The 24,497-nt window shown below is 30.8% G+C and overlaps 3 protein-coding genes across 4 annotated transcripts; all 3 read right to left on the bottom strand.

Moving 5' to 3' along the window:
- Positions 1-1,156: 1,156 nt before the first annotated feature.
- LOC105124489 (lanC-like protein GCL1) lies at positions 1,157-7,707 on the bottom strand. The gene is made up of 5 exons (XM_011024523.1): positions 7,310-7,707; positions 6,952-7,139; positions 5,004-5,121; positions 3,142-3,612; positions 1,157-1,647 (listed from the first exon to the last, which is right to left on the bottom strand). The coding sequence occupies exons 1-5, from the start codon at positions 7,460-7,462 to the stop codon at positions 1,306-1,308; spliced, it is 1,272 nt and encodes a 423-aa protein (XP_011022825.1). The 5' UTR covers positions 7,463-7,707; the 3' UTR covers positions 1,157-1,305.
- Positions 7,708-11,285: 3,578 nt separating this feature from the next.
- On the bottom strand, positions 11,286-13,178 carry LOC105124675 (putative WEB family protein At1g65010, chloroplastic). The gene has a single exon (XM_011024782.1). It carries the CDS (start codon positions 13,176-13,178, stop codon positions 11,286-11,288), a length of 1,893 nt encoding a protein of 630 aa, XP_011023084.1.
- A 7,669-nt stretch (positions 13,179-20,847) lies between these two features.
- Positions 20,848-22,626, bottom strand: LOC105124490 (histone H3.3). Of its 2 annotated transcripts, none has more exons than XM_011024524.1 (5): positions 22,518-22,626; positions 21,746-21,817; positions 21,560-21,636; positions 21,392-21,482; positions 20,848-21,304 (listed from the first exon to the last, which is right to left on the bottom strand). In XM_011024524.1, the coding sequence occupies exons 2-5, from the start codon at positions 21,815-21,817 to the stop codon at positions 21,134-21,136; spliced, it is 411 nt and encodes a 136-aa protein (XP_011022826.1). In that variant the 5' UTR covers positions 22,518-22,626; the 3' UTR covers positions 20,848-21,133. The 2 variants fall into 2 exon arrangements, with proteins under 2 accessions (XP_011022826.1, XP_011022827.1); XM_011024525.1 differs by lacking the exon at positions 22,518-22,626 and adding an exon at positions 21,915-21,939.
- Positions 22,627-24,497: the final 1,871 nt, after the last annotated feature.

The following is a 24,497-nucleotide window of genomic DNA, read 5'->3' on the forward strand; positions in this document are numbered from 1 at the left end:
ATGATCTCGTTCATGAGCTAATTGGTTACGTATAAGCATCTTTTTTCTTGTGCTTGTAGTTCTTAAGGTCTTCATCACCAAGTCATCTTGCTTCTTGAGGAATTTTAATTTTCTTTATATGAACTCGTACAAGCATCCTTTTCGAACCCAGTTGGTGAATTAATTTCAATCTTGCCAGTGGAAAGCCTTAACAATTCCATAAAGAATTGATTCCAATTTATCTCTGTAATTTATCAAAATCGCTTAATTAGTTCCTAAGGTATCAGAAAAGATTAAACTCTCTCTTGAATAGCGTTGATCATCCCCAGTTTAATACATTTTTTTCCTTTCAAAAATGCCTTTTTTTCCTAACCAAATTTGCCCAGGTACTTCTCTTTTGTTTACTCTACTCTTGAAGAAAGGAAAAAGATAAAATAAATTTGAAAAGAACTCAAAATTGACCACTTCAGTCCATCCCCTGCCAAGATGGTCATTCTCCAAGCTCCATGGCTTCGATTTGACTTAAGAAAAGAAGGGTTGGATCGATGCTCATGTTAGATCATGGTTTGATTGACGACCCTTTGGATTTGGCCCTATGATCAGGTTCAGCCTCAACTACTTATGGTTTGGCCTAGTCCCACCAGCACTAAAGCATGTCCATTCACATCTTAAGTGGCAAATCATAAACAAGTGACCCAGAAGACAAGAAGATTGAATTATTGATTAGGAAGTTTCATTTGATTTGAGACCCAACACTTGAAAGCCTAAACAGTATTCTGAATAGTACAGCAGCCGCTGTTCCAATAGTATGGCACCATGCATTCCAAGCACATGATCGCACACAGATGACTACGATGGGGTGAAGATGGCATTGGCAAATGGCACCAAGTCATTTCAATAAACATTTATAGCAGATCTTAAAGGGAAATAGTTTGAAGAGCATAGAAAGGACAAAACCAGGATTAGATAATGTTTTTTGCCATGTCCAATCTTGTCTATGTTGCGCATCAATGGGGTTATCAAACAGTTGTAAGACAGTATGACTGTTCAATGTTTCTTCTCGACAGCTTGGCTTTCCGGTAGTTATCAGTATGACCTCCCAGGGAGGATGTTCAATATGTTCAAAAATATGATGCAATAAGCAACGCATCACCAAGAAACCAATATAGAAGTAGGATGGCACCAATCGTTACTAAATAAAACTTTGGATTGATATCTATGCCCAAGTTTTCTTCAAATTTAGAACTAGAGCACTTAAGTTACACTCTTATATCCATGAAAGGCTTAAATTCCATATAATGTAAATTTCAGCTAAAACTGTTTCACTTATAGTTCATACCCAGGGAACCTGGAATTTTCAGGCTTGAGAAGATCAAACCAAAGGCAAGCTGTTCCAGCTAAACCTTGAAAAAGAGAATAGGCATGATCAGCTCCACGAGCATGACCTATGGTCACGAGTCCACTAGCATTATGATATAAGAAGCTTGCAAATGCCTTTGCTCTCTCCTCATATATGCTCTCTCCAGTAAGGCGATAAAGGGAAAGGAAGGCATAAGCGTTTCCTGCCACACCATCGGCAAGGCCCACCTTCTTCACTAACCCACTCTTCCAAACAACTTCCCCTGCTTCTATAGCAGCATCTCTGAACTCCCTATCATTTGGAAACATCTGCCAAACACAAAATAAATAAATATATAGTTATCACCAGAGACTCAGCTTCAATATTTGGCTGATAAAACTAAGGGTTTCAAACATTTGAATTGGATATGTTTCCCATTATGATAGGTTATCATAATTGGTTCATTATACACCAGAACAATTTACAATATGTTTCCCACTTTTCAGGTCTTATTATCTTATAACTATCACAGTTATAATACGACCGTGATTTCTAACTATTTTAAGTACTTTCGAACGCAGTTAGCTTGTGCATAGTTTGCCACATGAATCACCTTTTAGGTTTGAGCAAAGTACCACTTCAAGTAAGTAACTATTTTGCAACTTACCATGCAATGTTTGTAATTAAACCAGTGTGATAATGATGAAAGAAGTTGAGTTGAGATAATTCTGTAAAATTGTCACAATAGATCGATTCTCGTGTATAGACACTCTAAATAAAATTGACTTAGAGTGTGTTTGGTATTGTGGTAGATGTTGTGGTTGTGGTTTGAAAAAAGTTGTTTTGTAAAAAGTACTTTTAGTTGAGGTTGGTTTGAAAAAATAGATGTTTGGTTAAAACTGTGGTTGAAATTGAAGTTGAAGAAAAAGTAATTTAATGTGTTTGATTAATTTTTTTTTTAAAATTGAAGTTATGAAATAATTTTTAAAAATATATATTAATATTGATGATTTTAAATTTAACTATTATAGAATTAATTACTCCTATTATATCATGAAATAAATAATACTTTATATAAAATATTTTTTTTATTTTATTAAACTATTTATAATTACATTACTTATAAAATTTATTCGATAAGAATTACAGTTTTCATAATTTTTTAAGCATGTAACAAAATTAGATAAAATATTATTAAGTATAAAATTGATATTACAGTGCAAATAAATTTAATTTACTCTATATTATTTTTTTAAGAAAAAAATATTGTTCACATCACGATGCAAATAAATTTAATTCACTATAAACTAGTTTTTTTTAAATATTAATAAAATTAAAAAATATTAATAAAAAAATATTAATGAAATTAACACTTAAAAAAATATTAATAAAACTAACACTTAAAAAACATTAATAAAATTAAAGAATATTAATAAAATTAACACTTAAAAAAATATTAATAAAATTAAAAAATATTAATAAAATTAACATTTAAAAAACATTAATTAAATTAACACTTAAAAAAATATAATAAAATTAAATGAAAAAAAAATAAAAACCATATGAACAGTGCACGTTAATTGCAGTGAATTGCACTGTTCATGTTAATTGCACTGTTAACTGAACAGTGCAATTAACGTGCACAGTAAATGAAAAACAGTATTTATCTGCTTTTCATTAATGGCGTTTTAAACATAAAAGTTATGTGGGATCCATGTATAATAAACTGATTTTTTTTTTTACCAAATGGCTACAGACTGCGTTTTAATTAAAATGCAGTCGCAGCCGCGTAAACAAACTGCACCTTAGCATGTGTTGCCTACCTCAGATGCCTTGCAGAGGGTGATGGCCATGCCAGTTGCACCATGTGACCATTGCACCAATTTGTCCCTCGGGTTTCCTTCGCTTGAAGGGTAATTTCCGCTATGACAGAACCGGTTGCTCATCATGTACCTTAAAGTTGCCTTAACATCCTCGGCATCCTCTTTGGAAAGAGGAAAGTTAAGGAGCACTTGCAAGATTCCTGCAAGGCCATTGGCTGCACCCCAGTACCGTGTGCCATGCCATCTGTACATCAGTGGACAGGCTGCATTGTCAGATGCCCCTGCTCTGCCCCCAGCTAAAACAGCGTCAACAACAGGCAAAAGAAGATCGCTAGGTAACGTCCCTTCACCAAGATGCTTGTTTATGAATAAAGCAGCCCATAAAAACCCAGCTCTCCCATACATAAGCTCGTATGACATCCCAAAACCACCTTCCTCAGGTCCAACTGGGAGGGCTCTCTCTTGCGCTAGCTATAAATCAATCAAACAAATAATAAGAGTTTTTTTTTTTCCATTGCATTGAATTGTTGACAATAACTACCCCAGTTGTTAAATGAATCATTATCAAATAAGATACGGTATGAAAGAGAGCTGTTCAAACATTAGAAAACTCTTTACAATTGTGATAGAGTTTAAGCATATCCGGGATTCCGGGTGGGTGAAAAATCATCATCACTTTTGAACTTAGTGCTTAAAAGAAGGCAAGGCCTATTGCTCCATCAATGATTCCCAGAGGTACTGTACTTCTAGGCTCTAGCATAAGAGCAAGAGTCCTGATAGGGTGGAAAAGTGCAGCAGCTCATGAAACAGCAGAACTCGTTCAATTTGTGCAATTATAGCCACATGCATCTTATTTTGTTCGGACTGCTATAGCTTCCAAATTAAGGAATGGAAAGGGAAGCATATGTGGAAGAGCACTACATCTTCAAAATCAAAGCTACACTGCTTAGCACTGAAGTGAATATGAAGATGCAAACTCAGCGGATCAGATTCTTAGTTTTCAAGAGGGCAGAGGCCTAGATAATAACTCAACGAAACCGACCAAGACCAACAGCTGGTGGTATCTTATCAGATTGTGTCACTGAAGCTCAAGTTGACGTCTCATGAGCCATAGGCGTCCCCACCCACCATAGAATGAGTCATAACAATGCTCGAATACAAGTGAGGCATCTATCTCTTTGGTCATTAGGAAATGAAGGCAATTTGACCCTGATAGAGACACTTTGCATAAGACCAGTTGTTCGCTGGCTTTCTGGCAATGGACTCACCAATTACCATTCACGCTAAGAAGTCCCAACAGGACTACTGGACCGCCTTCCAAGAGAGGAGGGATAAATACCTACCATAGACAAGAAGACAAGGACGGGACCGTGTCTGGAAAGCATCAGATGCATTTGCTTTCTGAATTTGAAAGAGAAGCCTTCCACCATATAAGCATATCCATAATAACATTTTAAAACAGTAATCCTCTCGTTAGTGTTAGGGATGAACTTGTAAGTTGAATGACAATTTTCTCATATTGGTTGAAAGATTAAATAGTGAATGTGCAGACTCAAATATGCATTTTTACGAATGCTTAAAGGCAGTCTGGAAAATTCAAGAAATCCATGTCCGACAAGTGCTGCCATCTGCAGTCGAGGCTTTCCAATGACGGACGAATATGAAATGTAACTCACAAAGAAGAAGAAATTCAGAAAAACCTCCTCTTTCATGGCCGACAGCAGATATTCCATATTTTAACAAATACCTTTAAATTGTTCTCTCCTGGGCAGGCAAGAATTTATTCTACGGGCTACCATACATTTGACAAGGAATATTAGACACTTATCAAATGTATTGATAATGATGGAAATTGAGAGTACCTCCAGGAAGAGATTCAAAAAGAAGTCACGTCCTTGTTGGTCCCCCTTGTAGTTCGCGGCCACGGCTCCAAGGGCATACAATCCTCCTCTCCCACATAAGAAGGTCAAGGTCAACTGCCTGTGCATCCACCATTTCAACCGTTAAACGTAAAGGAAAGAGAATATAAATAATTTTATATTGAAAATCCCACAATTCGTTGTATCTTCCTGAAAATATTTTTCCTAATTTAGGAGACACAAAAAAAAGATTGCAGAAATTAATGGATTTATTTTTTGAAAAAAATGTCATTTAAACAAATTGGACCACCGTAATTAATAAAAGTGTTTTCCACATGAATGACATAGACACTAGACAGCTAAAAAAATCTGAAACTTTATCTTCTACGAATTGACATATTGATGCAAATTTGGAAGGCCTTACAGCCACCAAAATATTTGCAAGATATTTTCACAAAAATGGTGCTCTAGTAAAGCCACATTTACCGCTAGAACTAGACTTCAAAAAAGCTGCTTATCTTATCTTTTTAATCGATTTTTTATTAAAGAAAATGTTGAAAAGCTAAGATAAATATATATTTAGAGGCAATTTAATATCTGGTAGATTATATTTTTTTTCCAACTATATATTAAAAAGGTCTAGTTAATCAAACAAATAGCTTTATATAAACCAATATGTTTCAGGTCTTGATTTTATAAAAATTAAAATAATATTTTTTATTTAAATATACTTTTCATTTATTTTATATACAAACGGTATAAAATAATCTAAAAAATAATCTCAAACTATAGTTATTAAATCTGATTCCGGGTTAACTTAGTTAAATATTAAGTCACACAAATTAAATCAAGTCATTTGAAAAAATAAAAAAAATTATATTTGAGATTTTAATAAAAAAAAATGTATATAAATATAGAATATGAAAAAACATAAGGCATGAAATGTCAAATTACATAGAAAAGTTAAAAAATAATTTATATAAATATAAGTTATATATAGTCATCTTACCTCAAAAAATAATTCATATAAATATAAACTATTAAATAAATATGAGGCTAAGTATTTATGAACTAATTTTATATTTTTATAATTTATTAAAAAAATATATATAAAAAAATCTCATCTCAAATTATATGAGATTGACGTAATAAGTTTTTTGGGTTTAATCAAATCAATTGCATCTTTGGATTTTTATGATCAACCAAATCCCTGTGTCATTTGTGCTCTGAGTTAATTGTCGAGCTAAGTTTCATGTTTATGTCTTAAACAAATAAATAGCAAGAAAAAAATTAAAACCAAAATTTAAAAACTAATAAGGTAATTTCACTATTTTAAAACGAAAAAAAAACTGAGGCTATAACACCTCTAGTTAAAAAACATTATATTTTTTATTATACAAATAAATTAATAATTTTATTGTTAAAAAAGAATAAAATTACTAACCTAATGATGTACAAATTATTAAAAGGTGAAAAAATCATCTTGCCTATAATTTCTAGTTTAGGTCAGGTGAATTTTATGAAATCATTATTTTAATGAGCAGTGATTTGTTCATTGGGTTACAGTAATTACTTCTTCTCTTTTAGTGTTTTTTTTAAAAAAATTTAATGCCTAACCAAAAGAAAGATTATTTATCGCTTTTTCGTTTTTATAGTATATTATGGTCCCCGCTGGTATACTCAAACTATCTTGTACTCGATTAGTCAAAACAAATTATCTATACCATGATCAGAGGATTTATGATAATTTATTCTAAGATTGAAACTTGATGACCAATTAAAAAGAAAATCCCTTGTTTTAGAAAAAAATAAAAATTATTTCTTTTAAAAATTAGTCTTTTAATATTAAAACTCGTATTCTTCATACAAGTAAAATAATTCATGTTGGAAACTAGGAAGGAGGAGCCAATGAGGTGCAGTCCAGATACTTGAATATCAGTCAATAATTTACCTAGAGGAGGCGAGTGCGGAAACGGAGCACGTCTCAACAATGTTGGAGCACAATAGCAAGTCCTGCTCATTACCGGCAACCTCGTACGACCGCAAGCAGGTGAAAGCTGTCCCCAGAAGACCCGTATACACTGTCGGGTCAATACCCGCACCCATATTGCTATCTCTTTTCCACGTCGCCGCCACCACCTATATACGATGAAGACAAACAATTTTTCTCAGACTAGCTCGCCGGCCTAAAACTCTTAAGGACAAGACGATGGAAGGCTTATTTATTTATTTTATTTTGCTTAAGTCATAACACATAATGAACTCAAAGAAAGAGGTCCTGTATTAAGAAAAAATAAATAAATGCATACCTGATCCTTGAGAGAAATGGCAGCTTTGAGAAGAATTTCATTAGGAATTAACATATCTGTGGCAGTTGGATCTAGATGGTGAATCAAATCTAGCCGTTCGTTGCTGCTCTCCTCACGGTTCTCTTGAGAGCTTGCCTCCACCGCAGATGACATGGTTACTTTCTTATTTATTTATTAAAGTTCCAACCTTCACTTTTGCGACTAGTATTGATTATCTGGGAGTTTTTTTTTTTTTTTTCTCTTTTCGAAAAACACTAAGGTTGAAGGTTGTCTGAGAAGGAGGAACCCCAGAAATGAAGGAAAAGAGGAGCGATGGAAGGGTGGTGTTCTAGTGTGATGGGTTATGCTTTCATATATTGGGAGTGTAAACACGGAGACATGTTGTAAATGTGCCACGTTATCCGTCTTAAATCTTAATCTATTGGATAAATTTTGATAGCATAAGAATCACGTTCTCCCTTCTTCTTGTTTGTTTTTTTTACATTTCAGGTATTTAATTAAAACGTGTGGACCAGTGTTTTTTAACCTGTATTGGTCAAGTGGTCGGAGACGTTGACTCACATAATAAATTTGTTTATTTCTGTTATTATTTTAAGAACATATACTATGCGTGAGTCACACAATCTAATTTAATATCTTTAGAAATAAGATTGATACGTTGTTGAAGCAACCTTATTATTTCTCCCTCATTAAGATTAAGATGTATGATGGCTAGTAATTGGAAATAGCACGTCATGTTTGGTATGTTAAGGTAGCCAGTAGTTATATTAATAGCAGATAATGTCTCGTAAAACATGATAATGAATAGTTATGATAATAATAGGTGATGCCTTATAAACCAGGATGATTGATACCTGTAAAAGATTTTTATTTGATAGATATAATGACTCTTTAATAGTAAAATTAGTAGTTTTATTGAAAGAAAAAGCATAATAATATTTAAAAAGATAGACTCTGAAAATATATATGCTGAAAATATTAAAAATGAAGATATTATGAACCTTGAATTTGAAGAATTCATGGTATGTTTATAGTCTATGAGTTTTGTTATTTTGTAAAGAGAAGGGGTTGAAATGTTATTTCACCATTGTGATATTTTAAGGTCTATTACATTCAAAATAATACATATTAGATCAATATAAAATACTAAGAAACTCGCATAGAGTCTTGAAAAAAATTCCTAATAAAGTGTTAAGCTCAGGTAAGGTGCTCAAGTCCAATAAAAGTAAAAAATGGATTTAAATACACTATTTAGATCGAAGCACGTTGGGCTCAAACATTGTAACCCAAGCCCACGGAAATGTAAAGGTGCAGGGATACATACATAACAAGGCTAAATGTGTAACTCTTAGCACCATAGGTGTTGGGTAATACGGTCAAATGGTGGGCTCATGCTTCTATATTCGAGCAATGAAGGATACATAGTATAGGCATAAACTTTGATAACTCGACTCTATAAAGATGTTTTTGAATTTTTTTGGGGTATTTTAGGTTTTTTAGGGGGTTTTTTTAAGCTTGTTAAATTTAGATTCATCAATAGCCCTTCAAGTTTTTATGATATTAATTCATAAAAACTTGTAAAAATATTTAGTTACCATAACAAGTTCATCTTACTTTCTTCATATGACAAGAAGTTGAAAACCTCGAGTAATATATTAGAGAGCTTATGTGTAAAGGCTTGCATCATGTCTAAAGAAGTTTTTAAATATGTAGAATAGAATCATGAAGAAATCTACAATTAAAAAAATCATTAGGAAGGTAAGGTGAGATATAAAAGACTTTATAATTAAAAGGTTAAAGGAAACTTATGAAAAAGAGACTGATACTTAAAAAAAATTATAAATGGCTAGTGGAAACCTATAAAACATCAAATTTATGAATGATGTGTGCGAAGCCTCCTAACAATTAAACACCACCTTTTACGACAATGTTGGAAGCACCAAATCATTATTTTTCTAGTGGTCAGGTGTGTGTGCATAGTAAAACAATGGTTGGGTTTTGGTGAATTTTTTTTCCTCTTGAATTTCACGCCAACCCTTTTAAAAATTAAATGTACCCTGTTAGTTTGTATTTGTATCAATTTTAATATTTATTCTTTTAATTGTTATTTTTTTCAATGTTTTTTGAAGTTTTTTTTTAATTTTGTTCCTTGGGATTTTATTTCATTTAATTTTTATATTCAATTTGGTCTTTATTCTTTTTAATGCTATTTTATTTTATTCTTTTCTTTATTTTTTTTAATTTTTTTCAATCAATATTTTATTTCATTTTATTTTTGCATCCAATTTGGTCCTTATTTTTTTAATTTTAATTTTCTTGTTTTTTATCATTTTCTTGATTTATTTTATTTTTCAATTTAGTCTTTTGTTATTTTCTTTCATTTAATTTTTACACTAAATTTGTTTCTTTTTTTAATGTTATTTGTTTTATATTTTAATTTTGAATGATTAGAAATTTTATTTCATGATTTTTTATGTTTGCTTTCTATGAGGTAATCTTAGTCTCAAAACCAGAATCATAGGTTTTGAAGCTTAGTCAAATTTGATTTTCATTTATTTTAAGTTTTGTTTTTAATTAATTTTTTATTTAATTTCATTATTTAATAATAGATTTTTAGGCCTTTAGCTTCATGTTTTTTTCTAATTTTTTATAAGGTTATCATAATTTTATATTTCAAATCATAAGTTAGTCAAGTTAATTCATGTTTATTTAAGGTATTTTTTATGATTTTTTAAATAACTTTTTTAATTTTAATTTTAATTATTTAGTTTGTTTAAGAATTAACATCTATTAATTTATTTATTCAGGAGAGTTTTTATTTTAGAATAAATGAGACTCAACCTTTGTTAAAAAAAATTAGGAGTTTTTTTTAATGTTTCGTTCCTCCAGTGTTTATGTTCAATGTCTCCAAAATTAATTAAATAATTTAGATGATTTTATTATGTGTTAATCCATTTTTTTTTATGAGCCCAAACCACACACCAAATGAATTGATGATTACTGATGAGCTTTGGCATGGTTCAAGGTTTGGCATGAGCAAGGATAGACATGGATGTTGTGAGAGTGCCAATGTGCATATCTGGTTTTTAGGATGCACTAGAAAGATTAAATTAAGTGTGTTTAGAAGTGTGATCATAGTTTTTAAAATATTTTTTATTTTTAATAAAATTATTTTTTATCAACATATTTTGATTCAAAAATTAAAAAATATATATTAAATTTTTATAAAACATCATTTTAAATATAGTTAAAAAAAAAAACACAGTTTCTTAAACCCAAATCTAATATGAAATCTCTCTCAAAACTCTCCCACTCCCTCAGCCTCACAACTCATAAAACTATATTTTTCGGACTTATGAACACTCATGTTCACCAAACTTGCATCTTGCTAGTGCTACTTCCTCTTCCTCCAGTACCTCTCGTTACTTGCGCACCCATTCAACATGATCGGTGGACCGTTGTTTCCACATATCACAACACTAACTCTATGTATATTCTGACCAATTTGCTAACCTGTCTTTAACTTGTTCTCAAGAACATATTAAAATTTGAATTAGTAAGAAACTCGAAAGAAAGAAAGGGCTTTTTTTTATCAGGTATATAAACAGTTTAATGTTGAGGAGGAAAAGAATAGCAGAAGCTTTTTTTATAAAAAAAATGTTGTCTCGGCATCCCCATTTGTATATAATTTGCTCAATTAGAAGGCGATGGAAGCAAGAGAATTAAGCAGTATATGCCTCACATTGTATTATTAAATAAACATACAAGGAAGTGATCATCTTGCTTTTTAGGTTAGATGCTTCTCTAATTTAGTATTCTGTTTTTTATGTAACAAAGTAATGAAAGCAGATAATGAGAAACACATTCACAATGTGAACTCAGGTGAACCTTTTGCCTTGTGAAAGGAAGAAAAACCATCTATACTTCTGAAGCAAACTTAAAAGCATGCAGAAATCAAGTAGATATGACTATTCACCTATAATGACTGTTCTTTTCTGTGACCCTCACCACCAACTGCTTGTCCCCTTCTGTTAGAACCTCCTCTCCTCAGTAGAATATCACCAAATCTTCGTAAATATGGTCGTTTTCTCGTAGAGTTTCTTTCGTTCTCCGGCTCATCTAGATGATCGTGGTCCTCTGGTTTTGCTGTTGATAATTCTTCTTCTTGATCATCAAATATTGATCCCCTAAGTGGATCAGAATTTTCAGAGCCCTCATCCTCATTATTATTGTTTTGTTTATCAGGAGTTCTGCTGTTCTCATCTGCATCCTTGTGTTTATGGGGAGTTATTAGCTGATGGCAACTGCATGAATGGCTAGGTTTCTTGCCATCTTTGTGCTGCTTCTCCTGTGCACTCTCTGACTTTTGCTTATGTTGGTTTTCCTTATATTCCACATTAAATTCCCTTTCTGATGCTTCAGAGAGAAGTTGCTTCAACTCTTTGATTTGTTCGAGAGCTGCAGCTTCATTAATCATAAGGTTCTCGTTCTCCTGAGTAATGAAAACCAAGGCATTGTCTTTTTCATCTAAGACATCTTTGAGTTGGGAATTCTCAGCCCTGGCAATTCCTGCAGCTTCTTTCGCAACATTAGCTTCATTCAGGGCCTGTTTAAGTATATCGCGCACCTTCTGAGTTTCTTGCTTAGATATCCTGTTCATGTTTTCGGCTGTTCTAAGCAATTCATGAAGTTTACTGTTCTCTTCCAATGCACAGGACTTTTCGTCTTCGGCTCTCTTGATGCAATCCACAAAGCCAGTCTCTTTTGCATTCCATGCCAGAAGTGATTCATCAGCCTCTATTCGCAACCTCTCAGTTGTTTTTCTATATCGATCAGCTTCTTTGGTTGCTACATTCAAAAGATTCCTATACTTGTTCTCAATGCTATTTAAATTCTCCCGAAAGTTTTCTGCCTCCGTTTTGAAGTGCTCCAGCTCTTTCTGGGTTAACATGAGCTTTTCCCTTGTTTGGCTGGCCTCTGTTGCAACTTCAGATAGGGCTAATACCAAGTCATCCATTGCCTTCTTGCTATTCTCTTCTGCCACAATTGCTAGCTTCAATTCATGTTTAAGCAACTCCGTCTCCTCAAGTCGATTCTTGGTTTTTGATGCTGAATGTTTCTCCTGAGCATGAGTTCTGTTCTGTCTTGCCAACTGAAGTTCAGACCTGAGACTTTCTAATTCTCTTTGCAATGAAATCTTATCCCCATCATGTTTCTCCCATTTCTCTACCCTCTTGTGAAGGGAGGTAATCTCAAGCTTCGACTTTTCAAGCAATAACTTGGTCTGTTCAAGCTGCTTTGTTTGAGCGGCATATGAATTTAACAATTTCATTTCTGATTCTTTCCCTCTCTGTACCTCAGCCTCAAGTTCTTGAATTCTTTTCTTACTCTGGGATAATAAACCTAAAGTATGTGCCTCAGTTGATTTAACTTTATTCAACTCCTTTTTCAGATTTTCCAATGAGTTATCGTTCTCTAGCAATTTGGCCTCCACCTCTCGTAGCTTTCCAACTTCAACTTTCAAAGATGTGATAGTCTTTTCTTTGATCTTCAACTCTTGCTTTGATTTTGACAATGATTCCATTACTGAGTTGAGTTCCGTAAATACATCAGCAGTCTTCCCATTAGACATTGCTTCTTCTAACATGGCATTTGACTCATCGGCCACCATTTTTATCTCTTTAAGCTCATCACGCGCTCTATCTCTTTCGCCAGTCAATATCTCCTTCATATTCCTCAGCTCCTCTTCAACTTTACCCTTATCTTGCTGCATCTTAATTTGCAACTCTTGGGACTGGTTTCTAGCTACAACAAAGAACAACATCACATGATTATGATGTGAACCACATGGTCTCAAATTCTGAACCATTGCATGGTAATTGGAAAGGAGAATGAGATGTAAAACAAAGAAATTGCAAGGGAATACAGAAAAAGGAAGAAGTCCAAGGAATAAAACTCGAAACTCAGCAATCAAGTTTTCTAATAAAACCTACTTTAAATAAATTCCTGAAAGGTGCTAAAACTATAATCAATCAAATAATATCCTACAAATCTTGCTTTCTATCAGAATTGTTAAATTTTAGCCACAAAACTCTAATTGCCCCATTTTAGACATTCATGTACTGTCAAAGAAGAATCCAAATTCAACCCTAGAGGTATATGAACCTTGAATAACAACAAAAGCTGAAGAAAACAGGATCGTTACCTCAAATTAGATCCTCGAGGCTGTTGTTGGAGAGACTGGTGGATTTTGGATTGATCTGTGATGTTTGGTCGTTCCCTTTGCTAAGTTTTGATGCAGATAAGGGCTTAGATTACACAAGCAAAAAAAGGTTCTTAATTTTATGAAATCTCTGAGGACTCAATTCTTAACCACACCACCAGGTACATGAAAGAACAGAATTATATACAAGAAGCTACAAGAAGGAAAGAGAGGAAGAAATAGAACAAAAGAACCATTCAAGCCAAGAATTTTATAAAACATGAAAAGATAATTGCACATATGTAAAGAGAGAAAACTAATGCATGGAATTAAAGAGCAAGGGAGGCAACAAACTACCCAGACAACAATCATGTAATGCATAGGTTCTGCTTGGAAGACAGCATTATGGAATGGTTTCTTGTTAGTTATCGAGTAATATCTTCCAAATTTGGAAAAATGAAGACCAGGATCTCAAGATCAATATTAGTCTTTGAGAAATTCATGGGGGGAGAGAGAGTGGGTTTGGTTTGGTTAGATATGTAAGAAAAATCCGAGGTTGGCGGGTTTTCTAGCAAGACAAATTAACGGCTCTAACGGTAGAATGTTATATTTAAAGTTTATTTTAAATATTCTAAGGTGGGAGACCGGTTATGTAGCTTTGTTATTTGTTTTGACTTTTCTAAGTTTACAATGTTTGTATATTTAAAATTGTTTATCTAGATACGTGGAAGGTGTAAGAATATTTAAAGTTTATTTTTAAAATTATTCATATAAATTATTTAATCTCAATTAATTAATGTGAGGCATATAAATACCTTTTATTGGGGAAAAAAGGAGGAGAATAATGTGTATTTTTGTATTTTATGTTGTTCTCTTTAATGGTTTTAATGGTAAGATATCATTATATTTTGCCATGTTTTTATTTATTTATTATATTTTACTATTCTTATTTATTTATTATTATTGCTTATAATTAATTTCAGCTAGCATAACAAGATGGGTCAAAACTTAAGATTTTTAAAAATTAAAATATTCATGTATCATCTTTAATTTCTAAAACATTTTAAAAATCATAAACATTTAGAAAACTGAGAAAATTTTTCTTTTAACATGTGCTATTTTAAACATGAATGTTAAATCTTTAAAAATTTTATATACTTTACCTAGATTTATAATAAAATTTTATCAGAACTTTCTTTATATTTAAAAATTTTGATGTTATTGACATTCACATGTAAATTTATAAAGCAATTTTTAACTTGTAATTCAATCATTCTAGATCACCTCTCATGCCCAAATAATTGTATCACTTCCTAAAAACTTTGACTTTCATTCATAATATAAAACAACCCTGTAATACAATATTTAAGTAAAGAAATTAGGACAGAATTAGAGTACATCTAAGCATGCATCAATTCAAATATACAAGACTAATATAATATGCAAGTATATAAACTTTTATATGCAAGGTCAAGCATTCCTATTATATATTTAGCAATAATTTTATTTAGAATGTATATTTATACTTAATCAACATAAAAAAATAAAAATATTTTAAATAATACTACTCCTAGTGAGTATAAGATAAATCTTAAGACACAATAAACAATATTATAATCCAATTACATAATTTAATCACATTCATTATAATAATTAAAGTAAAAGTAATCTCATTTATAAATTCAAGATTATCAATTTATATTTTATAATCTCCTACTTTTATTTTCTATTTTTCTTTTAATATACATGTTATTATTAAGATCAAACACCCTAATATCTATAGTTACCCTTGTTCTAGGTCAAACTAAATTAATGTTGATATCATTTCCACTTAATATCACTAGTCACAATCTCATGATTGATTAATTTAGAAGATAATAATACCAAATACTTTATTATCATTATCCTTCAATGCTTTAGGCAACTAATCAAGTTTAACCAATGCATTTCTTATAAGTCAATATTGATATCAATATTACTATATTGATACCATTAGTCTTCATCTACTGAAATGATTAATCAAGTCCAACTTGATAATATTTTTTATAAGAAATGTCAACATCAAAGCTTTCATATTGGTATCATTAATCTTCATTATCTAAAATAGCTAATCAAATTTAAAATAATACCGATGCCAAGGTAACCACTTTGGTATCATTAGCTTTGCTATATCAACATTAAAGTCTTCACATTAGTATCATTAGTCTTAATCACCTAGAATGGTTAATCAAATTCAAGATAATATCAATACTAAGATAACCAACTCGGTATCATTAGTTTTCTTTAACTAGTACAACTAATCAAATTCAATATTGATATTATTCTCGTTAATATCATTAGCTTCCATCACCTGGTTAACTAATCAAGTTCAAGTCAATGTTGATATCAATTTTACTCCATTGACATCATCAACCTTCATAACTTAGATAGTTAATCAAATTCAACTTAATACTGATATCAATATTACCTTATTGATATCATTAGTTTCCATCACTTAAATACCTAATCAAGTTTATTTTTCTTTTTTTATCGGATTAATATCAATACCAGTCTAGTTGACATCATTAGCTTCCATCGCATGGATAGCTAATCAGATCATTTTCATCCCTTCTTCCTTTTCTTTTCTTTGACTTTCTTGTTACATAAATCAAAATTCTTAAAAATTAAACTAGAAATTATAAAATTTTACTACCTATTTAGTACAGGTGTTAGGCACCTCCTTAAGGTTTAAAAACATCTTGTCACTTCTACCAACTTTCCGACTCCAGCAATATCCCTTTATCAATAGAGTTTTTCAAACCATTATAAGATATTAAACCAAATTAGGAGCCATATTTTGTCTCCCTTTTTAACACGCGTTTTGAATTAGCAGTAAGGTAAATTTACAAGGTTTAATATATATCCATATTTTCTAGAATTTCAATCATTATAAAAACTTAAATTTAGCATTAAACATAATTCAAACATATTCTTGAAACTATCATTTAAAGTCCCCGTTTAAGAAATCTCAATTCAAGCTTGAACCTAACTCATCCATAACATGTATATAGAATAATATCAACAATAAAGTCACATCTTTTTTTATTTATTAACATGTTTTAAGTCACTATTATCTCTTTTTTTTAATCATTACTCTCAGTCCAAAAAAATTTTCTTTGGTGTTTTCATCTTTAAATTTTTTTCTTCATGTTCCATCCAATATATATGCAATAATATTACAATTTAAGCTAAAATAACTCTTTAAACACATCAATTAATCAACCACATTTAAACCTCACAAGTTCAAACCTAAGCTGAAATTTGCATACATATCATCTTTGGATGTTTTACAATTTCTTCCACCAAAATCAAAGCTAAACAACATATTTTTCATAGATAAATACATTTTCACACATTCATTTTATTAAAAACATAATTTCAACTAACCATATCAAACAAATTACCATACTTTCTTTACTAAAAGTTTTGGCCAAGATGGAATTTCTCACTCATGGATGTTTCTTCTAAATTTCATACCAATTAACTTCTTACGTATTGATTAAACATTTCAATTAACAAAATTTATCACAAGTTTCATACCAATTTAAATCAACAATGTCAAATTCATTAAGTTAGTGTTGGTTGAACCCCATTAAAGAAAAAGCATGCATATTTTCTTTAAATTTCTAACAATTAACACATTACCTATTAGTTTTTCACTTTCAAGAATACAATTCTACCCTTACAAACAACACCATCCCTTAAAACCCAAGATTTCATAATATAACCAATACTAACCAAGCTTTAAATCATGTCAAAATTATAATCAATTATGGTGGAAGTGATTCTCACCTCTTATCACAAGAATTCAAGAAGAAATTGACAAAGAAATCAAATTTTCTACTTTACTCTTCACTTTTTCCTTTTACTCTCAAAACCCTCCTTTCCCAAGCTTGCAGACTCAACAAAGCCTTGAAATTTCTTGTTATAATCCTTCAAAACTCATCTCGGATCAATTAATCTAGGCTTTTTTTTTAGTGTTTTTCTCTTAATTTTGATAAAAGAAATCAAAGTCTCATCTTCCTTCTTTTTTCTTTCCATGGTTAGATGGAACAGCTTATATAATGGCTGATTTTTCCCCTGTTTTGACCATTTTGCCCTTAGTTATATCATTTGTATTATTTATGCTTTTTACCTGCTTTTTTAACATAAATTGTAAGGCCTTCCCGAGATTTGATTCAACTAAAATTTTAAATTTAGATAACTCAACATGTTAGAAGTTTCTATGTAATATTTTAGTTTGATCCAATAGTCGGATTAATATTTATACATGATAACATAAAGTTTGTTGGTTTATGTTTTTTTATCAAAAATCTAAATTTTCTTATTTTATTCCATCATAGATCATATCAATCATTCATCTAAATCTTTGAGATCATTTTTTTATTCTCAAAATATTTATTTTTTTACCATTTATTTTATTTATGAACTTTTTATCGTTTCATGGTAACATTACCGATTTTTAACCGATATTTACAACAACACTCTTTTATTTTCTTTTATACCAAAATTTTTTATTGTTTACTCCTTACTACCATATTAATTTCTTAGGATTATTTTCTTATTTTTCTAATTTTTTTATCCATCAAAACATGTTACTAATTTAGTCGTTGTTATGAACTTTAAATTAAAATTCATAATCATTATTTTAACTTCATCAACCTCTAAACTTATTTATGGAGGTTGTCACATCCATTACACATCATATTCATATTCATTTTCATTTTAATTGCCTTCTCATTTATTTTCATTTCAAGCTTTCCATTACTCATCAAAGTCCTACTACCTTCAATCCTATATTTACACCGTGGTTTACATCTATTTTATTTTCAATTAACATTATAAGATTCTACTATAGGGGTTTACACTTCATAAATTCTATGTTGGAAATAGTTTATGTGAGATAAGGTTATATTAGTGTATTTGTGCTACGCTACAAAGTTTGTTTTTGCTTTAAAAACGACGTTCATACAATGCAAAAATATTTTAAAGAAGGAATAAAATTTATAATTTGAGTCATAAATTGAGTCAATCAAAGAATTTAGTTTTATTTTTAATCAGATGATGAAAAGTACATAATGATAACAGATGGACCAAATTAAAAAAATAACAATAACTTGTAAACAAATAGTTTTGTAAAAGGGGACAAACAATGTAGTTCAATTTTTAGTTTATTAAATATTAAGGGATGAAATTGCTTTAAAAAAAAGCTCAATTAAATCCGAGTTAGAATAACAAACCTGTATCTCTAGGAATAAAGAGCAAGCTAACTCGAGTTAACCTGTTAAACTCGTAACTCAAGTCATGAGATTTGAATAATCCCGTATAAAAAAATATAAAAATTCACAAAGCTAAAAAGAAAACAAATAAAAAAAATGATGTCAATACACATTGATTTTTCAAATTTATGACTCAGGGTATTAGACTAAAAGCACTATATCTAGAAAAACTATGAAATTCAATTCCCAATAGATTAAAAGTTTGATATGTGTTTTGATTTTATTGTTTAGAACTCTGAAATGAGTTAGATTTACATCAAGTTATAAAAATATATATCCTATTATTTGTTTTGGTTTAATCAATTATTTATGTTAAATTTAAATTATATAGAAGTTAAATAAATATTTTCATAAATTTTTATTTTTATTTTATTTTAAGTCTTCATATTATTTATATTTATACCGCTTATGTTTTAAAGTAGTTTTGTTATATTTGGATTGCCCGACAGTTAAAGGAACATTGTATCTGTTATTGTACAACTTTGGCTTAACCGATGCATTCAATATTATTTTAATATATTATTAAATAAAATAATATTTTAAAAAAATAATTATTATTACACTATCAATATCCAAAAAAATCATTTACTCGCAAATCAGAGGTGATTTGGCTTTCGCCAGGGTCTGCTCTCAAAAAATTATTACCAAGGTTAACAACAAAAATTAAAGGAAGCTAGAGAGATCACAGTACACAGGAATTACTTTTAACAACAGATTTTGAATGGAGAGAGGAAGCATCTACTAAATTAACAGAAAAGTAGGGTCCTAAAAGTGGTTACTTTGTAATTCTAAAACGGTATAATAAAAATGTTGAGAAAATAACACTTGTTAAAAAAATATTTAAAAAGTAATAAAGTTTTAACATAACTATTATTGAGTTGTTTTAAAAGTTATTTCTAAGCTAAATTAATTAACCGTTATAAAAATCAATTTAAATTTTTATAAAAATCCACTAGTCAAGAAATAACTGCTATTAAAGTTAATTTAAATTTTTATAAAGACTTAATAGTTAAGAAATAAATAAAATTTAAAATTTAATAACCAAAAATAAATAAATTACTAGGAATGCACAGAAACTCTGTTTTTAACTTACTCAATAATATTAAAAAGATTTCAACGTGATAATTTCAATCACTATAAAATTTAAAAAGTCATCAACTATAATCTTAACTTATTAAAAATTTTATTTGAAGTTAATTTAAAATTAATTGCAATCTCATTTTATTTTAAGATATAATTAAAATTATTTTATCAAAATCATGTTAACAATACTTAATATGTTAACAAAAAAAAAAAAAACCTTGATAATCTATTTTTTTTTTCTTATTTTTCAAATTGATCAGCTTATTTGAGAATATAATTATAATTGTTTTTTTAATATTTTATACTTATAAATATATTAAAATAATATTTTTTATTTTAAAAAAATTATTTTTGATATCATTATATTAAAATAATCTAAAAATACTAAAAATATATTAATTTAAAAAATAAAAAGAAATAACTTTTTTAAAAAATATTTTTAAATGCAAAATCAAAAATGCCTAAAACTTAAATCTTATCATTTAATAACGAGAGAATATTGTGGTTACTAAATCTTTTCTTTTAATCACGAGAGAATACTAATTATTGATATTGTATATAATCAATAGGATTATGTTAAAACAAACCTACATCATTCTTCCATAAAATTTACCAAACCACGTCAATTTTTCAAAAGACATCATCCCCTAAGAGCAGACTTGCAAGTTTCAAAGCACGCAGAATCAAAACAGAACTCTCGACGCTCTCAATCTGAAGGCTACAGAAGCACGAAATACAAAAAGCCAGATGACCAGAGAAACCAGAGACCGCCTTCCAAGAAGGAAAGAGCTTCGGTCAAATCAACCACCCGCCCACCAATTTTGACATCGCGTGCACAACCGTTGTAAATTCTTTTGACCAAACTATAAACGAAAGTAGTTTTGTTCTGGCATCTCACAGACCACCATAACTAAAAATGGAGATGGTATGGACAAGAATTTAACAAACTAAAAATTAGATCCAAAATAATAGCGCATGTGTTCAAGTACCACTTCGCTGTGGCACCAGTCACAAGAAAAGAAGACATTCAACACAGTTTTTAACAAAAGAAAATATACCAAGAGGTTCACATCCCCAGAAGACAAGATTAAGGACACCACCTTCTATTAACCCAACATCACACAGCCTAACACTACAACCCACGAACCTATCTATCTACTACCTAAACAACTTGGCTTCTGCTGATCAAAAGCCCACTTGTCTCCCATTTCAACATGTCACTTAGGCACGCTCGCCCCTGATCCTCCTAGCCAGCTGGATATCCTTGGGCATTATAGTGACACGCTTGGCATGGATGGCACAAAGGTTAGTGTCTTCGAACAAACCCACAAGGTATGCCTCGGCTGCCTCTTGCAGCGCCAGCACAGCATGGCTCTGGAAACGCAGATCAGTCTGCACATCACAAATGTAATCATTAGCATCAAAACACCAATTTCACTCATAAAAAAAAAACCAATGAAATAATTATATAAAATATACCTTGAAGTCCTGGGCAATTTCACGAACAAGCCTCTGGAATGGGAGTTTCCTGATCAAGAGCTCCGTACTCTTCTGATATTTACGGATTTCACTGCATTCATGCATTAACATATAAGACTAGGAAATTATCAGTAACAAGAAATCCATTAGTTAGGACCCTTGACTAACCGAAGAGCAACAGTTCCAGGGCGGTATCGGTGAGGCTTCTTCACTCCACCAGTGGTTGGGGCAGACTTACGGGCAGCCTATAATCATATCAAGATTTATCAATCAAAAGATTATAACAATTTAAAGAAAATTAAGATGGCCAAAAGGCAAATCATTGAATCTTATTGGATAAAAGAGAGATAATACCTTAGTAGCCAGCTGCTTCCTTGGGGCCTTTCCTCCTGTAGATTTACGAGCAGTTTGCTTGGTACGGGCCATCTGTACACACACACGAAACAAATAATCAGAAACAATCATTGAATCAGGAAGGCCAAAGTAAATAAAACATTTTAATATTCATGAACACAAGTCTCCCTTTTGGTCTCCAAGAAAACAGTTGAAAATCTAAGACTAAAGCGCTTATCTGTTTGATCAATAAAATAGATTAACATGTTAACAGTCATTAACACAACTTCATGCACCTTCAGGCCTCACTTTTGATCTTCAAGAAAACAATTCAAGATCTAAAGACAGTCTTGTAAAGGGCTTATCCGTTTGGTCAAGAACTAAATTCGCTTTCCTAGCATTTTCTCAGCAACCAAACATTACGCTTTTCAACAGATCTTAACAACTAAAGACGGAAAAAAGCACATCATGAGAACTAAAATGCCAATACAGCCCTGAATCTCAAACCAACTACTCAAAAAGTTAAAATCAATAATCGTAATTATATCAAATCAAATCAATTATAGAATAACAATTAATTGAAACTAAACTGGCAAAGAAACCCTAAATTTCGAACAAGATCCATCAATTTCAGAAACAGATTCAGGAACCCACAAATTCAAACCCTGAATATCCCAAAATACCTCAAAACAGTTTTCAATTACAAACACCACTAAACCCTTATGACCAATCAAGAAATTTAATTAGAAAACCTAATTAAGAACAGCAGAAGAAGGAAGTCAACAAAACGCACCTTGGAATCTCTTCAAGAACCCTCTCTCTAAAACTCGGAAATTTGTGTAAAGGTTGGTTAAAGAAGAAGTCGAGTTATATTTATAGAGATTTAGAGTAGGAATCGGATGGGTACGATTGGGTATCTTTGTGCTTTCTCTCTTTATAATCGAACGGTTCAAACAATGTTAAGTTGTGTTTTCTCTACTTGATGTGACCGGCTAGGATGTGGTTTTAGAATAATGACGCGGATCGTTGAGGCTTAATTCTCGAATCTTATTGGCTGAAGGAAGAGGCCCGTACTTTTCTTGTAGCTAGGAAGTTCAATGTGTGGTTGGTACAATGTAACACGTATCGTGTCTTTGGTCAGATGTACATTCAGATTTAGGAAATTGCAATTAAGGACTTTATTATGTGTAATTTCTCAAAATCGCGTACTCTATGCTTTGTATAATCCACACGAGGGATATTTATTTATAAAAAAAAAAACTATATATTGATAACGCTCTCATTAAAAACTATGTATCATGTCTTTTGTCAGATGTCCATTCAGGTTGTTATTATTAGACTATTGGCCCTCGGTATACAAAAGCCGGATTAATATATTTTAAAAAAATTAAAAAAAATTGTGACTCAAATTATATTATAAAGTAGCTCAATATGCAACCTTTATTTAATTATATAATAAAATAAAAAACAACCATGATAAATCAATTAAATAAAACAAAATGATAACGAAAGCATGCATAAAAAGAACTCTTGACAATATTTTAAAAAGATTCTTGGCAATTGACAAGTTAACATGAAAGAATAAAATGGCAAGCAACAAAATATTAAATTATTGGAAATAAAAAAATATTTAATTTTAAAAAATTAAAAAATAATATTAAATTAATTTGAATTAATACCCTAAACATATAATAAAAATTTTAAAAATAAAATAATCCTAAAAAATAAAAAAAATGAATTTCAATTTCAAATCAAATCAATGTCAAATTTGACATTGATAAAAATAAAATAAAAATAGTTTTTAAAATAAGTTTTGTGAAGTGTTCTTTTACTGGTATATCGATGCGAAAACGAACAATTAATTTATATGATAAGTCAATAAAGCTAAATATGAAACCGTATTTAAATATGGTACGAGGCTCGAATAAACACGAAACTTGGAGGGGAATACCTTGCCCGTGGCATTGGTGCATTTAATCACCAATCTAAGATTGTTTTTAACATTTTTAATGTGCTTCTTATGTAAGATAAATCATCTTATTTTTTCAGGCTCATCTTGAGGACTACAAAATCTTTGGGAAAACTATACATGAAAAGAGAATCTTTTATCTAGCGTGCAACATTCTTGTCCTTGTCCCTGCATGGCTTTTTTGGTTATGGAATACTGGAATGAGATTCCGACGGAGAACAGGGTCGTTAGCAAAGGTCATGGCTTGTGGCCTTGGCTTTTTTTTTATGTGGAGTGTTCGGGCCAGTTTGTGCGTATCACGATTAATTTTCACGGTCCACTGAATACCTTATAAACCCAATAGGTATATAAAATATCGCAGGATGACAAACATACACGCTAGGGTTTGAATCCAGATACAATAAAAAAAATAAGCTCTTCCACCGCTAGGCAAAGTCTTAAAATACGTGAAGATCACGTCTAAATGACCCTTCATAAAAAGTTCCTGATAATTGTATCGGAGTCAAAGGTGAATGAGAGAATTTTTTATATGCCATATTAAAGTTGTTTTTGTCTTTCTTATTCCCTTCCTCCCTTTCTTGTAAGCATCGTGGCTCACCATACAAGAGAGGAGGTCATCGAGGTAGCTCACCATATAGGAGATGTGGTCGGTAGAGTAGCTCGACTGTAAGAAAGGTGCGCACATTAGAGTAGTTCACCACATGGTGGAGGGGTCGAACCTATTAGACGACTTTAGTAGATGCTTCATTGGATATAAAGGATGACCATTCATTGGATATAATAAGACACATGTGAACGATCTAG

This window comes from Populus euphratica, unplaced genomic scaffold, assembly GCF_000495115.2.
Source record: "Populus euphratica unplaced genomic scaffold, PopEup_1.0 scaffold35.1, whole genome shotgun sequence".
In the NCBI taxonomy this organism is placed as follows: Eukaryota; Viridiplantae; Streptophyta; class Magnoliopsida; order Malpighiales; family Salicaceae; genus Populus; species Populus euphratica.